This window comes from Myxocyprinus asiaticus, chromosome 33 (genome assembly GCF_019703515.2).
Source record: "Myxocyprinus asiaticus isolate MX2 ecotype Aquarium Trade chromosome 33, UBuf_Myxa_2, whole genome shotgun sequence".
Taxonomy (NCBI): domain Eukaryota; kingdom Metazoa; phylum Chordata; class Actinopteri; order Cypriniformes; family Catostomidae; genus Myxocyprinus; species Myxocyprinus asiaticus.
In genome coordinates this window covers 12,916,615-12,930,632 of record NC_059376.1, presented here as the reverse complement: position 1 = coordinate 12,930,632, position 14,018 = coordinate 12,916,615, and the positions used below count along the sequence as shown (strand labels likewise).

Sequence of the window (14,018 nt, the reverse complement as noted above, 5' to 3'; positions counted from 1 at the left end):
GTTTTGACATACAACAAAAAGAAAAAGAAAATATTGCCAGTTACAAGTTTCAACATAATAGGCCTCACACGTCACTCTTCCCACAGTTCAGAACCACTGAAATGCAGCAGCAATTAGCTAATCTGACCACCAAAGACAACAATCTTAACCTGAATGCACAAGGCAAATGTAACGTAAACACGGCAGTCTAAATTCCTTAATTATTTTTTTAAAACAGACAACTGCACCCTAATGTTAGAACTATAAAACAAACATAACACAAGAAGGACATGATTGCCAGATCAATACTTCATAGCCTCAGACTTATTAGAAACAATGACCTAGTATCTATGACCTAGTATCAATAACTGAAATTAACTTTGCCAAATCCACGTAGGTCTTCGATGCTTACACTGCAGATATCCATTTTAGTGCTTAATAATGCATTAGTTACATGAACATGAACGTGTTGACACAAAACTAAAATCTAGCCTATCAGATAGCGTGACTGAAGGAAGGAGCTTCTGACTGGCTAACTCATTTTGGTACACATGCTTACCATGGCCATTTGTAGTAGCGGGCGTGACTTTGAATGTATGTAAAGTGTTGAATGAAAGGGCGGTAAACAATGCTTTGAATCAGAGAAAGCATAATATAAAGAGCTTATACCTCAGGGTGGTGCCACTGGCGCCAAAGCGAATAAATGAAAAACTGTCTGTGCTGCCCAACTGATATGAAAGATGACATATTTGAATGAAAACAGTAGTTTATGTTAACAATTATAATTAAATATTTCATAGTGTCATTTTTCTTTTCAGTCTTTTGTTAGGTAAACACTGCTTACCTTGCTTATATGGACGGCACGTCCCTGGTGTGCATGGTTAAACCCTCTCTGTAAAATTGCTTGCAAAATATAAATTCCGCACGTCTTCAGCCTTCCTTTAACATATCGTCATGGTTACTTGTGTAACCTCCGTTCCCTGATGGAGGGAACGAGAAGTTGTATCGATGTAGTGACACTAGGGGTCACTCTTGGGAGCCCGAGACACCTCAGGTCTTTGATAAAAGGCCAATGAAAATTGGCGAGTGGTATTTGCATGCCACTCCCTCAGACATACAGGTATAAAAGGAGCTGGTATGCAACCACTCATTCAGGTTTTATGCTGAGGAGCCGAGACAAGGTCCGGCCATTTCAGCGGGTAGTTCAGCATTGTGGCAGGAGGGACACAATGTCTCATTCCCTCCATCAGGGAACGGAGGTTACACAAGTAACCATGACGTTCCCTATCTGTCACTCACTCGACGTTGTGTCGATGTAGTGACACTAGGGGTCCCTATATGAAATGCCACAACTGGCTGAACTGTGTTACGTGAACTGGCGGTGTGTGGTGGGCAGACCACTGTGTGCCTCATAGCCAGCACACCAGGTCGACACGTAACCTCCCCCAGCATAGTTATGAGTGTCGAATGGCCCTTTGGGGACAAGTTGACTACCCAAAAGATAGAGACAGGCTAGCCCAGTTGTGGCCTCTTTTCCCCTTCTCTTTTCCACTCCCTAAAAAAGAAGGGGGATTATCCGACTGGGCCGCCAGGTCTAGTCGGAGGGTGTCCCTCCCAAGGGGAAGACACAGCGGAGACCACACCTCGGCCAAAGAGAGGGGGGGATATTTAAGTGGAAAAATATGTCACATGGTCTTTCCGACCATGTGGAGAGTCTTCAAGGTAGATCCTACCCAACGGGGGAGGAATTACTACAAACATGGAGACTGGGGCAGAGGGGCTCTGCCCAAGGAAGACGCAGATTGCCAACAGGGAAACAAATTAGTGGAAGATATATATCGCATGGGGTTAGCCTTAAAGGGAACCACCATATGCAGAGCACCTACCCCAGAACAGGACTCTTAGTTAGCACGTGTACTGGGCCGGCAGTGAGTCTCTCCGAAAACTCAACTGCCACAGGGCTCGGAGGAAGTCAGTCAGGGAACAAAGTTTGTGAACACTATTGGGAATTAATGGCACACGTCTTCAGCTCAAAAGGAGGTGGAAGGTGCTATGTGCAAGCGATACACCCGGCCGGCTATCCTGGGCTTACCTGCTTGTATTGCGTGCTACCTGGGAGGAAAACGGTTCCACCCGGAGGTTGTAGAACCTTGCAAAGGTGTTGGGTGTTGCCCAGCCTGCTGCTCTGCAATTGTCTGTTAGAGAGGCACCCCTGGCCAGGGCCCAGGAGGCCGCTACACCCCTGGTAGAATGGGCTCATAGCCCTACCGGGGGCGGCATGTCCTGGGCGTGATATGCCATAGTTATGGCGTCAATGAGCCAGTGGGCGATCGTCTGCTTGGAGACAGCGCTTCCTTTCCGCTGTGCACCAAAGCAGACAAAGGGCTGCTCAGAGATCCTAAAGCTCTGCGTGCGATCCAAATAGATGCGTAAAGCGCGCACCGGACACAGCAACGACAGGGCTGGGTCTGCCTCCTCCTGGGGCAGTGCTTGCAGGTTTACCACCTGGTCCCTAAAAGGGGTCATGGGAACCTTGGGAACATAGCCCGGTTGGGGTCTCAGGATCATGTGAGAGTAGCCTGGACCGAACTCCAGGCACGTTTCGCTGACAGAGAACACTTGCAGGTCTCCTACCCTCTTGATAGGCAGTCTTCAAGGAGAGTGCCTTAAGCTCGGCTGAATACAAAGGCTCAAAGGGGGCTCTCTGTAGACTCTGAAGAACTACAGAGAGGTCCCATGAGGGAACGAGGTGCGGTCTGGAGGGATTCAGCCTCCTGGCACCTCTTAGGAACCTGATGATCAGGTTGTGCTTCCCAAAGGACTTAACATCGACTGTGTCATGGTGTGCTGCTATGGCGGAAACCTTCAAGGTGGAAGGGGACAGCCTCCCTTCCAACCTCTTCTGCAGGAAGGAAAGCACTGATCCGACTGTGCATCTCTGGGGGTCTTCTCGTCGGGGAGAACACCACTTAGGGAACAGATGCCACTTAAAAGCATACAGGCGCCTCGTAGAGGGGGCCCTAGCCTGAGTGATTGTGTCTACCACTGCAGGTCTTCGGTCTTCCGCGTCCCGTCCAGGGGCCAGACATGGAGATTCCAGAGATCTGAGATCCAGCTACCAGGACGACCTGCTCCTCGTCCTCCCTGACCTTGCACAGGGTCGTGACCAGCGCTCGTTCGTGAGGCACGCTGTCGAAGAGACTGAGTCCAACTCCAAACCGAGAAAATAGATGCTCTGAACTGGGAGGAGCTTGCTCTTTTCCCAGTTGACCCGAAGCCCTAGTCGGCTGAGGTGTGAGAGCACCAAGTCCCTGTGTGCGCACAACGTGTCCTGAGAGTGAGCTAAGATTAGCCAGTTGAGAATGCGAATGCCGGATGCTCGCCAGAATGCGTTTTTGCGTCAGCATCTTGAACGGGAGTCTGTGTAAAGCCCGGTTCAGTACTCACAGGTCCAAGATTGGCCGCAACCCACCGCCTTTTTTCAGTACGATGAAGTAGGGGCTGTAAAACCCCTTCTTCATCTCAGCCGGAGGGACAGGTTCTATCTCCGTAGGAGGGTAGCGATCTCCGCGCACAAGGTAGCAGCATTTTCATCCTTCACCAAGGTGAAGTGGATACCGCCGAACCTGGGCGGATGTCTAGCGAACTGAATTGCATAGCCGAGTTGGACGGTCCGGACCAGCCATCGCGACGGATTGGAAAGCGCAAGCCATGCATCCAAGTTCCGTGCAAGGGGGACAAAAGGGACAATGTCGTCGGACATACTGGCAGGTGGGGCCTCGCGGAGGGGCAGAGCTCGAGGAGCCACACCATGTCGTGGCCGTGCTGAGCCTAGGGACATCGAAGCACTTACCTGGCTCCTTGTGACCATCCCCGGAACAGCCTGGGACGGGGGAGGAAGAGGCCTGTCCTTGTGACCCGTGGAGACTGTCACATCGAGGGCAGATTTGTGCCACAGCTGGGCGCTCAGGGGCGGGAGACCACCGCTGGCACGCCAAACCTGCCAAATAAAGTGGTGGACGGTGGTCATGATGACGGCCATGCACACGGGATACGTGACCCAGGGAACAAGGAAACCGCTCTTGCTGAACTCTTGAGTACTGCAGCCTCTTGGGCATGCAGTGCAATTAAATGCAACGGTAACAAAAAGATTCTCCTCCCGGCCTTCGACCGGGGGATGGAGAGGTCTGCTTACCAGCTCCAGAACAGCGGGTTTCGTCGTCCCTGGGTCGCCCATCTCAAGGGCGCTTTGAAGCCTTTCACGGGTTCTTGGCGGCCGAGAGACGGGTGGCGTCTGCTTCCTGTGGTGGGCTCCATGCCGGGGCCAGGCTGAAGGGGTGGGCTGCAGCGGAGCCGGTGCAGTCACCGCAGGGGGACACCCTTGGCGAAGAGCAGACGGGGTGCGGGATCTTGAGCCGTGCCGGGGCAGGATATGCCGGATAGCCCCCGTCTACTGCTCCACCGTCGAGAACTGCTGGGCAAAGTCCTTGACGGTGTCGCCGAATAGGCCAGCCTGGGAGATGGGGGCAGCAAGGAACCGTGTCCTGTCGGCCTCACCCATCTCGACCAGGTTGAGCCAAAGGTGGTGCTCCTGGACCAGTAATGTAGACATCGTCTGCCCAAGAGACTGCTCCGTGACCTCCGTCGCTCTGAGAGCGATTTCGATCGCCAAGCGCAGTTCCTGCATCAATCCCAGGATGGAACTACCCTCGTGCAGTTCCTTTAGCACCTTGGCGGACTTGCAGGAGAGCCATGGCGTGCAGGGCGGAGGCGGCTTGTCCAGCGGCACCATAGGCCTTGGCCGTCAGAGACAACGTAAACCTACAGGCCTTGGACGGGGGCTTTGGGTACCCACGCCAGGTGGCGGCGCTCTGCGGGCGTAGGTGCACCGTGAGCGCCTTTATCCACCAGGGGATTGCCGAATAGCCCTTGGCTGCCCCACCATCGAGGGTAGTGAGGGTGGGGAAGCTGAAAAGATTGGGACCAGGCAGTAAAAAAGTGCCTCCCACGACCTTGTCAGCTCTTCATGCATTTCCGGGAAGAAAGGAACGGGGGCGAGATGTGGCTTTGAGCGGTGCCACGAGCCCAGGAACCAATCATCGAGCAGCGAGGGTTCAGGGAAGAGCAGAGGGTTCCACTCTAGCCGACGCTCACGGCTGCCCGGGAAAGCATGTCGTCATCTCTGCGTCAGCCTGTGACTGGGCTATCGTCCCCGAAGGGAGGAGCCCAGCTGAGGCTTCCACGTCCGACTGGATGAGCCCGCTCTCCGATGCTGCGCTCGAGAGCTCATCACTTTCGCGGGCTCCGAATAAGAGGTCGAACTCACCATGAGATGAACCGGCGGACTCATCCGGAAGCCCAATCGGGGCAGACGAGTGTGCTGGGGAATGGGAGGTCCGTGGGGGGATACCTGGCGGAGGCGGTCCAATTGGGGTCCCCAAATCGCCCCCAGTGCTAGCCGCACTTGCTTTCTTACGAAGGCGAGCCGCGACCGCATCGTTGCCATGGACATGACCATCCACGAATGCCTTCTCCGCGTGAGCAGTGCCCAGATACGAAAGACAGTGATCGTGACCGTCAGAAGGCGAGAGATAACGAGCGCAACCAGGAATAACACACAATCGGAAAGGCATCTTTAAAAAGATTCGTCTTTAAAAAGATGTTCCGTGTATGCCGCTCTTTTAGAGAAATATACTCTTTTAGAGAAATATACTCTTATTTCTGCCGAAGCGCCCAGGGGCATTCTCTGCAGTGCACCAGTGCAGAGGAGGGAGAAGCCGTTGAAATGCGCCATCAGATCCAGCAAAGGTGAATGAACAGTCTTGGGAATTCAGCTCAGTGAGCATGACCGTTCGGCTCCGAAGAGAAAATCTGAATGAGTGGTTGCATACCAGCTCCTTTTATACCCGTATGTCCGGGGGAGTGGCATGCAAATACCACTCGCCAATTTTCATTGGCCTTTTATCAAAGACCAGAGGTGTCTCGGGCACCCAAGAGTGACCCCTAGTGTCACTACATCGACACAACGTCGAGTGAGTGACAGATAGGGAACTAAGCATCTTAAAGGGATGTGTGTTATTTGTTCGACGCAAAAATACTCTCTCCACGCAGAGACAATTGTAAATAAACAGTTTGTAGGTTAAGTCCCTAAGTGTAAACACTGTGGCTCTGTGGTGCTTTAAATATTGCTCACTTTGAGCATCTCAACAATTCCGACAGCAATTTACTCAACTAATGGCATGAGTTTGGGGCGGGACTATCTTTTTGTTCATTTGGTGATGCTAGTGGCTAAGAAACTTTAAGGGGTCATATTATATATATATATATATATATATATATATATATATATATATATATATATATATATATATATATTTGTAGTTTTTTTCCCCTGAAATCCTTTATATTGAATCCTGTTTTTTTACATACATATCATGCACAAATGCAATAATGAGCTGATTGCTGTGACATCATAACCATAAAAAATTTCAAAATGATGTGTTTTTGCATATTAAATTTTATAAATGGTCTGGGTGGACTGGGCGTATACCTACCACATTCACCTAATGCATGCTGCGGTTGTGGGGTTTTTAGGGAGCAAATGAATAATACTGTATGTGTGTAGAGTTGGCGATCGTATGTGTATTTGATATGTCTGGCCCTATAACTATGCTTGTGTCAGGGTGTTTAGTGTGCATGAATGTTGTTTTTGGACATGTATGTATGTGTCTTGGTTCAGTGCATGTGTTAGTGAGGGTGTGTATGGCAACGTGTGTTCCTGTTTTCATTGGATGTACAAGTGGATTTTCATTTTACATTGCTGTCTGTGAATGTGTGAATGTTGTCTGTCATCAAAATGACTCTTTTCATTTTTGTTTTTGCCTTGATTCATTTTCACAGAAATCTGAGCAACAATCGTATCCGGTTCCTGAAGAATGGCTCCTTCACTGGCTTGCCCTTCCTTGAGAAACTGTAAGTAAACCTCTTTCTCACCATCATTATCATCCACAATTGCAAGGCCTGATCTCTTTGATGTGTACGCTCATTCCCACATACATTAACCTAGAGCTCCACATCACAACACTTAATAACTACAATACCAACTGTTATAGATAGGGACAATTCACATGACCAGCTGAGAATATTAGAACTACAGTGTGACTTATTTATAGTATACATGCCAGGTATCAAGGTCTATATGTCCAACATCCATACATGCTGTCGATTACCAGTCAGTCATTTCGAATTGTCAACCCTTAGTGTGCATAATTAAGTGGAAAATCGGTAAAGTTATAATTGAATTTAGCAGGCAAACAAGTAGCACTGGGAATAAATGTAAAAACACATGAATTGGTAAGCTTTAACCTTTTAACTCTTGTGGTGACTAGCTAAATGAGTAAACCTGATTACTTTAGCTTTGGATTCATGCAAGGATTCTAAAAGCTAATTTATACTTACTGAGCAAACTTTTAGTTTTTCTTTTAGTTTGCTTAAAAATTATGATGAAATGCACAGATGTTTTTGTTCTGCTAAGGTGTTCGTTTGATGATATGTTTTGTTTGCACGTCCCTGAAATTCTATACCTAATGAGAATTGGACTAATCCAGGAGTGCTGATTACTTTTTAAAACTAATTGTGGGTGTGGTTTTGACATGACACTCTTTATTTATTTTCCTTGAACTAATTTTAAAACAATGCCATGCGTAGTATAAACGCAGTCTAGGGCAGTGTTTCTCAACTGATGGGTCACGACCCAAAAATGGTTTGCAGGTCTGTTCGGATAGGGTTGCGGACAGCAGGGAAATTACAATGGCTGGGTTCTTCCACCCTTGAAATTTTTTTTGGCTGCCGCCCAAGCAAAATTTTGGGCCTCCGAGGCAAATTTAATGACATTCATCTTCTCTTCGGCGCCTTACCACAGTAATGAGGAGCCACCTATGGTCTTACCTGTGCTTTTATGGCATTGCACTGTAAATATAAGGGCAAGTACAAAACGAGCTTTAAAGTCTGGACCTCCCAAAACATATGGACAAATGAATTTTCCTCCAGTTCTGTTTAAATTATTTTTGTTATTGAAAATATAAACTGGATAATAAATAAACAGTAATAGGCTCATATAAATAAATACGGTCATCAATCTTTAAAAGGGGGGAAATTAAGCGCGAGATGATAATTTGGCGTGCGAGCTGCAAAGTGATTGTCTGTGTTCTGCGACTGCTATTAGGTCCTTGAATAAAGTATAACATTTGAGGAAGGTTGGAGTTTCTGGTTCTGGGTAAAATGGTGCCCCCCTTGGGTGTCCTACACAGACGGCATGATATGCATATAGGGAGTGGCGGCACTGTGTGCAGTATGACTGCTTTGTGATACACTTCCAGTACAGTAAATGTTAGGCGATTATGCAGACAATGGCACATATGTGGACTGTCTACATGTCTAGAAAAACTGGGCTGCAAAATCTGCATCACATATACTGTGCACAAGACAGAGCAGCACGTAGAAAACTGAGGTATATTTTGGCCTTTAGGCTTAAGAAGGGACAGCACTGTTTTCATGAAGATGAGTTCTACAAACTTAAACCACAGGAATTGCATCACACATAACCCTAAGATTGTTTACCTAGAAAAGTTGTCCTACTTCAGAAAGACGATTTTGACAACTTTATAGATCAAGTAACAAACAGTTTTTAAAGTTCTTTGGAAAAAAAGTTTGATCGTTGCATTGAAGCGTTTATACCCTCTGGCCCACTGCCTGCCAAGCTTCCATTACAAGTCTGTTTACCTCCCATTTGTTTATAGTCCTTGAGGGACAGGTCAAAATTATTTTCTGTGGTATTTAACACAGTTGCTCTGTATACAGTAGGTTGACAATAACCCAGAACCCTTTAAAGTTAGTAATTTCCACACCAAGAGCATCACCAAACAGGTCAGCAAAAGTAATCTCTGTTCTCAAACAGGTGTCCTGATCACTCCCTCCATCTGCTATTAGTCAGACAACAAGATAATCCTGCCCCAAACTCATGCCATTGGTTGAGAAAGTGTTGCTGTGTCAGGCTTTTTGGGAAAAATAACTTAGCTGTTATCTCTAAGAGAGATGCTCCAGTAGAGAGAATGATACTGTAAGCGTGGCTATCACATAGTTCTAGAGGAAAGGGTCTAATTACACCTCCATATATCTCTCTTTGAAAAAGTGCTCAGCCTGGAGAGATAACGGAGGAGGAGAGAGGAGGGTGCCAAGGATTTGAGGGAGGAAGAATTATGTTCTCTTTTGATGGTTGACCTGCAAGTATTGGTGCATGATACTAGTTGCTAGGCAGTTTTTTTAATAACCATTTTATTATATCCATTGAACATTGCATAATATTTTTTTACCAAAAAAATAAATAAATAAAAATAAAAAAAAAGAAATACATAAATAAATAAAAAAATACACAAATAAATCTAAACTTCATAACTCTAATAATTTTAAACTTTGTGAAGCTGATTGTATTGATGATACTTTTGTGTGACACCTAGCAGATGCAATATTTGCAGCTATCAGTATTTGGTACACCACTTAAAACACATTACATTTGAATTCATATAACTGTTCCTGTGTTTGGAATATTTTGACATTTGGGTCAGGAATTGGCAGGTCTGCCATTAGCTCCTGCTGTGTAGTCTGATTAAATTTTTTAAGCAACATATAAATTGCAGATATTATATTAGAATGAGTTATATTAGAATTAGGGCTGTCGATTTATCAAGTTCAATTAGTGTGATTAATTATATAAAAATAATGTGTAAAAAAAACTATTATGGAATTAAATTAATGCCTCGACCCGTATGTAAATTCTGTAATAAAAATGTGTATTTTCCTACCATCGGATCAATTCAAGATTGAGTTAAAGTGTTATTTTGTGTTTTAGCACATGCTACTGTAGTTTTATGTTTAATGATATGAGAATAAAATAACAATACATTGACTTCTAATGCCACTTTTTGCATTGTAATCAATGCTTTACTTGTCTGCCACAATAAAGCAGTATAGTGCAATCCAAATACAGTTGTGCTCAAAAGCATACCCTTGGAGAATTGGTCATATATGTACCATTTTTAAAGAAAACATGAGTGAGCAGGCAAAACACATTTCTTTTATTTCTTATGGGATTCATATTCAACTGTAGGTTATAACAGAATGGCACAATCATAAAACAAAACTGAATGAAATGACCCCTGTTCAAAAGTCTGCATACCCTTAGTTCTTAATACTGTGTATTGCCCCCTTTAGCATCAATGACAGTGTGCAGTCTTTTGTAATAGTTGTCTATGAGGCCCCAAATTCTTGCAGGTGGTATAGCTGCCCATTCGTCTTGGCAAAATGCCTCCAGGTCATGGAAAGTCTTTGGTCATCTTGCATGAACCACACGTTTGAGATCTCCCCAGAGTGGCTCGATGATATTAAGGTCAGGAGACTATGATTGCCACTCCAGAACCTTCATCTTTTTCTGCTGTAACCACTGGAGGGTCAACTTGGCCTTGTGCTTTGGGTCATTGTCTTGCTGGAAAGTCCAAGAACGTCCCATGCGCAGCTTTCATGCAGAAGAATGCAAATTGTCTGCCAGTATTTTCTGATAACATGCTGCATTCATCTTGCCATCAATTTTCACAAGATTCCCCGTGCCTTTAGAGCCCACACACCCCCAAAACATCAGTGAGCCACCACCATGCTTCACAGTGGGGATGGTATTCTTTTCACTATAGGCCTTGTTGACCCCTCTCCAAACATAGCGCTTATGGTTGTGACTCTATTTTGGTCTCGTCACTCCAAATTACAGTGTGCCAGAAGCTGTGAGGCGTGTCAAGGTGTAGTCAGGCATATTGTAACCAGGCTTTTTTGTGGCATTGGCACAGTAAAGGCTTCTTTCTGGCAACTCGACCATGCAGCTAATTTTTGTTCAAGTTTTGTCGTATTGTGCTCCTTGAAACAACCACACAGTCTTTTTCCAGAGCAGCCTGTATTTCTCCTGAGGTTACCTGTGGGTTTTTCTTTGTATCCCAAACAATTCTACTGGCAGTTTGGGAGAACCGGGCAGGTCATAGGGACGTTTGCGAAACGGGCCGAATGGGCCGCAATAAGCTGAAATGAGCCGAAGCATTATGCAGAAAGGGTTACAAAACGGTGCCGCAATATGCCGAAGGGGGCAGCGATATGCAGAAAAGGACAGCGACACCAACCACCACCAACCCCCCACCCCCCCTGCTCAACAACTTTTGTGCCAGTCTCTATGTAAACTCCTGGTCTGATTTCTCTTCCCAGTCCACCCCTGCCCATGCCCACTTGTGCTTTACACGTTACCATTCCTACTCGACCCACCCCGAGCGGGATTCGAAAGGCAATCCCCGGCATGGGAGTTGGACACGCTAGCAAGGAGGATAGAAAAACCATGGCCTCTAGCCTCGGAAGCTAGTGCATCTTTTAAGGCCAGGAGAGTGAGGTTTTACACACTGCATAGCTATCACATATCAGCTGGCTACTGTTACACACATAAAAATTGCACTCAGAATTAATGCTCTCAAGAATATTGGATATGACATAGCCAGGGTTGGGAGGGTTACTTTTTAAATGTATTTCACTACAGATTACAGAATACATGCTGTAAAATGTAATTTGCAACATATTTCGTTAGATTACTCAAGGTCAGTAACGTATTCTAAATACTTTGGATTACTTCTTCAGCACTGGTAGATTTTTTCACTTGTTTTGACTATAAAAACTCTGCCAGTACAGTAAGACAGAATATACATGTTAAAAATACATTCTCTGAAAAACCTAAATATCTTATGCGGTGTTGTTTCTCAAACAAGATGAATGAAATTGATCTTGTTTTAAGGATTTTTAGATATTTTTACAGGAAAACAATACAAAAATTATTATCAAGAATACGATTTTTGTCCTTACTAGAAAAAAAGAAATTATGATCCAACATGAATTAAAAAAAAAAAAAAAATTATCCCCTTTTCTTCCAGTTTGGAATGCCTAATTCCCACTACTTAGTAGGTCTTCGTGGTGGCACGGTTACTCGCCTCAGTTCGGGTGGTGGAGGACAAGTCTCGGTTGCCTCCACTTCTGAGACCATCACTCCGCGCATCTTATCACGTGGCTCGTTGTGCATGACCCCACGGAGACTCTGCATGTGGAGGCTCATGCTACTCTCCGCGATTCATGCACAACATACCACGTGCTCCACTGAGAACGAGAACCACTAATTGCAACCACGAGGAGGTTACCCCATGTGGCTCTACCCTCCCTAGCAACCGGGCCAATTTAGTTGCTTAGGAGACCTGGCTGGAGTCACTCAGCACACCCTTTGTTTTGACTGCAGGGGTGGTAGTCAGTGTCAATACTCGCTGAGCTACCCAGGCCCCCAATGTGAAATTTTTTAACAAAAAAATATGATCGTGCCTGGTAACGTAAAATGGCTAGAAATAGCATTTTAGCTTAGTGTAAAGATGACAATTTACACAAGGTTTATTTGTATTTCTTCTGCTCTAAACTTACTTCAAACTCACTTCTCTGTCTGCTCGTATGAATGTAACACATCATAAGAAAGTTTTTCACCGCTATTCAAATGCACTTTGTATCGCATAATTTATACAGGTGCATCTCAATTAATTAGAATGTCATGGAAAAGTTCATTTATTTCAGTAATTCAACTCAAATTGTGAAACTTGTGTATAAAATAAATTCAGTGCACACAGACTGAAGTAGTTTAAGTCTTTGGTTCTTTTAATTGTGATGATTTTGGCTCACATTTAACAAAAACCCACCAATTCACTATCTCAAAAAATTAGAATATGGTGACATGCCAATCAGCTAATCAACTCAAAACACCTGCAAAGGTTTCCTGAGCCTTCAAAATGGTCTCTCAGTTTGGTTCACTAGGCTACACAATCATGGGGAAGACTGCTGATCTGACAGGTCAATAATTGACACCCTTCACAAGGAGGGTAAGCCAGAAACATTCATTGCCAAAGAAGCTGGCTGTTCACAGAGTGCTGTATCCAAGCATGTTAACAGAAAGTTGAGTGGATGGAAAAAGTGTGGAAAAAAAAGATGCACAACCAACCGAGAGAACCGCAGCCTTATGAGGATTGTCAAGCAAAATCGATTCAAGAATTTGGGTGAACTTCACAAGGAATGGACTGAGGCTGGGGTCAAGGCATCAAGAGCCACCACACACAGACGTGTCAAGGAATTTGGCTACAGTTGTCGTATTCCTCTCGTTAAGCCACTCCTGAACCACAGACAATGTCAGAGGCGTCTTACCTGGGCTAAGGAGAAGAAGAACTGGACTGCTGCCCAGTGGTCCAAAGTCCTCTTTTCAGATGAGAGCAAGTTTTGTATTTCATTTGGAAACCAAGGTCCTAGAGTCTGGAGGAAGGGTGGAGAAGCTCATAGCCCAAGTTGCTTGAAGTCCAGTGTTAAGTTTCCACAGTCTGTGATGATTTGGGGTGCAATGTCATCTGCTGGTGTTGGTCCATTGTGTTTTTTGAAAACCAAAGTCACTGCACCCGTTTACCAAGAAATTTTGGAGCACTTCATGCTTCCTTCTGCTGACCAGCTTTTTTAAAGATGCTGATTTCATTTTCCAGCAGGATTTGGCACCTGCCCACACTGCCAAAAGCACCAAAAGTTGGTTAAATGACCATGGTGTTGGTGTGCTTGACTGGCCAGCAAACTCACCAGACCTGAACCCCATAGAGAATCTAAGGGGTATTGTCAAGAGGAAAATGAGAAACAAGAGACCAAAAAATGCAGATGAGCTGAAGGCCACTGTCAAAGAAACCTGGGCTTCCATACCACCTCGGCAGTGCCACAAACTGATCACCTCCATGCCACACCAAATTGAGGCAGTAATTAAAGCAAAAGGAGCCCCTACCAAGTATTGAGTACATATACGGTAAATGAACATACTTTCCAGAAGGCCAACAATTCACTAAAAATGTTTTTTTTATTGGTCTTATGATGTATTCTAATTTTTTGAGATAGTGAATTGG

The 14,018-nt window shown here is 45.3% G+C and overlaps 1 protein-coding gene across 1 annotated transcript in view; it reads left to right on the top strand.

Annotated features, from left to right (window-relative positions):
* Positions 1-14,018, top strand: part of LOC127424298 (adhesion G protein-coupled receptor A2) — a 144,123-nt gene that overhangs the window by 61,504 nt on the left and 68,601 nt on the right. The window contains exon 2 of the mRNA XM_051669339.1: positions 6,880-6,951. Within this exon, the coding sequence (XP_051525299.1) occupies positions 6,880-6,951 (72 nt within the window). The remainder of the gene's footprint in view (positions 1-6,879; positions 6,952-14,018) is intronic.